Source organism: Camelina sativa, chromosome 5, assembly GCF_000633955.1.
Source record: "Camelina sativa cultivar DH55 chromosome 5, Cs, whole genome shotgun sequence".
Classification (NCBI taxonomy): Eukaryota; Viridiplantae; Streptophyta; class Magnoliopsida; order Brassicales; family Brassicaceae; genus Camelina; species Camelina sativa.
Genome location: NC_025689.1, coordinates 24299167 through 24302556, shown reverse-complemented (window position 1 = coordinate 24302556; position 3390 = coordinate 24299167). Strand labels below are relative to the sequence as shown.

At 35.3% G+C, this 3390-nt stretch overlaps 1 protein-coding gene across 1 annotated transcript; it reads right to left on the bottom strand.

The window, feature by feature from the left end:
* On the bottom strand, positions 498-1016 carry LOC104789543 (uncharacterized protein At4g04775-like). The gene is made up of 2 exons (XM_010515223.1): positions 843-1016; positions 498-776 (listed from the first exon to the last, which is right to left on the bottom strand). The coding sequence occupies exons 1-2, from the start codon at positions 1014-1016 to the stop codon at positions 498-500; spliced, it is 453 nt and encodes a 150-aa protein (XP_010513525.1).

Genomic DNA, 3390 nt, shown 5'->3' with positions numbered 1-3390 from the left:
AAGAAAAGCCAAAGTCGTAGAATGTGTCAAACTAAAGACATACTAAAAAGATGAAACAAATCAGTCAATTTCGATACTATGAGACTCAAACTTTGGAGGGACATAGTTCTTCATACGCTCAAGTAATAGTGGATCCTTTGCAGCTTCCCAAAGATCGACAGCAATCTTCAAACTTTCTAGGAAAGGTGGCTTGTCCCAATATAGGTAAGGTGGCTTGTTTTTTTCTTTGTTATTCATTTCTAGTTTTTCTTTAAACTTTCTTTACTCTTAAGTTTTCAAGTCTGGTTGATACATTTCATTATTCCTAGTTTGTGGTTGAATTATTCATTTCTAGTTTTTGTTTAAACTTTATCATATGCTATCAAATTCGAGAAAAAAAATATGATCATTGTGATAGGCTCACAAACCAAAGTGTTCACGGTGAATGTCCAAAGGGAAAAAAGCTAACAAATTCCAAAAAAGAAAAAGAAAAAAAAAACATGAGCATACTCATACCCTCAACCTAGTAATTTGCTGCATCCAATCATGATCATGCACAATATCACTAAGATCACCATCATCTTCTTATTTCTGGTTTTTGCTTCAGCCAAAGCATCCTCTATCTTCTCAAATATCTCCTTTTCCATCTTCTTGTACACAATTTTCTCAAACTCCAATCTCTCAGTTCTGAAATCTTTCAGATGCTTCTCAAACTCAACATTCTTTGCAGTTAGTGTATCCATCTCATTGACCAAAGCCTCATCAAACCATTTAAAGGTGTGATCATCGTTCCTAAGCTACAAGAAGCCCAACTGTTATAATCAAAATAAAAAATATACAAACGTGTTTACAAACCAATTTACCTTGTTTGATACAACAAATCCACAACGATAGTATCTCCGGTAAGGATTGGGATCAGACTTTGATATAAGTGCTATAATTCCTTCCCCGCACCAACATCTCCTTGGAACACCAACCACTCTTACTCTTGCACGGGAATTATTTGATCCAATCGAATTGCTTGATACATTTCTCATCTTCTTCTCGCAATCGATAGGGTACTAGGTCGATATTAGGTTTCTTAAAATTTGGGATTTATGTGTTTCATTGTAAAGAATCGGGTTAAGTTTATAATTTATGATTAGCTCTTAAACCAAATTAAAGAAAGTCGGTTCTGTTTTAAACGAAATTAAAGAAAGTCCGGTTTGGTATTAAATGAAATTAAAGAAAGTCCGGTTTGGTATTAAACCAGACTTGAAAGTATGTTTATTGGTTTGATAGACTTGGTGAAGAAACCATCAACATCCTAAAAAGATGAAACCACAGTCATATATAATATTAAGCTAAAACAAACAAAAAATCAAAGTCGTAGAATGTGTCAAACTAAAGACATACTAAAAAGATGAAACAAATCAGTCAATTTCGATACTATGAGACTCAAACTTTGGAGGGACATAGTTCTTCATACGCTCAAGTAATAGTGGATCCTTTGCAGCTTCCCAAAGATCGACAGCAATCTTCAAACTTTCTAGGAAAGGTGGCTTGTCCCAATATAGGTAAGGTGGCTTGTTTTTTTCTTTGTTATTCATTTCTAGTTTTTCTTTAAACTTTCTTTACTCTTAAGTTTTCAAGTCTGGTTGATACATTTCATTATTCCTAGTTTGTGGTTGAATTATTCATTTCTAGTTTTTGTTTAAACTTTATCATATGCTATCAAATTCGAGAAAAAAAATATGATCATTGTGATAGGCTCACAAACCAAAGTGTTCACGGTGAATGTCCAAAGGGAAAAAAGCTAACAAATTCCAAAAAAGAAAAAGAAAAAAAAAACATGAGCATACTCATACCCTCAACCTAGTAATTTGCTGCATCCAATCATGATCATGCACAATATCACTAAGATCACCATCATCTTCTTATTTCTGGTTTTTGCTTCAGCCAAAGCATCCTCTATCTTCTCAAATATCTCCTTTTCCATCTTCTTGTACACAATTTTCTCAAACTCCAATCTCTCAGTTCTGAAATCTTTCAGATGCTTCTCAAACTCAACATTCTTTGCAGTTAGTGTATCCATCTCATTGACCAAAGCCTCATCAAACCATTTAAAGGTGTGATCATCGTTCCTAAGCTACAAGAAGCCCAACTGTTATAATCAAAATAAAAAATATACAAACGTGTTTACAAACCAATTTACCTTGTTTGATACAACAAATCCACAACGATAGTATCTCCGGTAAGGATTGGGATCAGACTTTGATATAAGTGCTATAATTCCTTCCCCGCACCAACATCTCCTTGGAACACCAACCACTCTTACTCTTGCACGGGAATTATTTGATCCAATCGAATTGCTTGATACATTTCTCATCTTCTTCTCGCAATCGATAGGGTACTAGGTCGATATTAGGTTTCTTAAAATTTGGGATTTATGTGTTTCATTGTAAAGAATCGGGTTAAGTTTATAATTTATGATTAGCTCTTAAACCAAATTAAAGAAAGTCGGTTCTGTTTTAAACGAAATTAAAGAAAGTCCGGTTTGGTATTAAATGAAATTAAAGAAAGTCCGGTTTGGTATTAAACCAGACTTGAAAGTATGTTTATTGGTTTGATAGACTTGGTGAAGAAACCATCAACATCCTAAAAAGATGAAACCACAGTCATATATAATATTAAGCTAAAACAAACAAAAAATCAAAGTCGTAGAATGTGTCAAACTAAAGACATACTAAAAAGATGAAACAAATCAGTCAATTTCGATACTATGAGACTCAAACTTGGGAGGGACATAGTTCTTCATACGCTCAAGTAATAGTGGATCCTTTGCAGCTTCCCAAAGATTGACAGCAATCTTCAAAGGCGCATATTTGATGTTCTCATCAGTCATCAAATCCAAACTTAGAGATTGCATATGACACTCGATGTATTTCAATGCATAGACCCCGCAATCGCTATGCGACTTATTCAACTCGGACATCACCTTCATGTCTATGATTTCATATTGTGTCAATAGATATGCTTTTCCATTCACCTTTGCATTAATTTCTTTCAAAATCCTTGGGATGCACGTTGCGAGACACTCGACATACCTTCTATTCTTGTGTCCAGCACAGTCGAAGACTTCAACAGTTCTTAAGGCGAAGTTAACGCAAACAGAAATCCGTGGTTGTCGTTTACGCAAATCGGAGCGTATATCCTGTCAACATTTATACCCCATTGTTTTCCTGCCTTTCCGTGAGAAGGAAACTCACCATTAGTGATATGATTCTCCCAAGGAGTCGTCACTCTATGGTGGTGAAAGGGATAAACTTTGCATCCAAGAGACTGTGAAGTCTAAAGGATCAAAGGATGTGGAGCGAATGGTCGCACAAGAGCTGCGGAAGACTCCTGATATACCGGTGGATCGATTCCTTG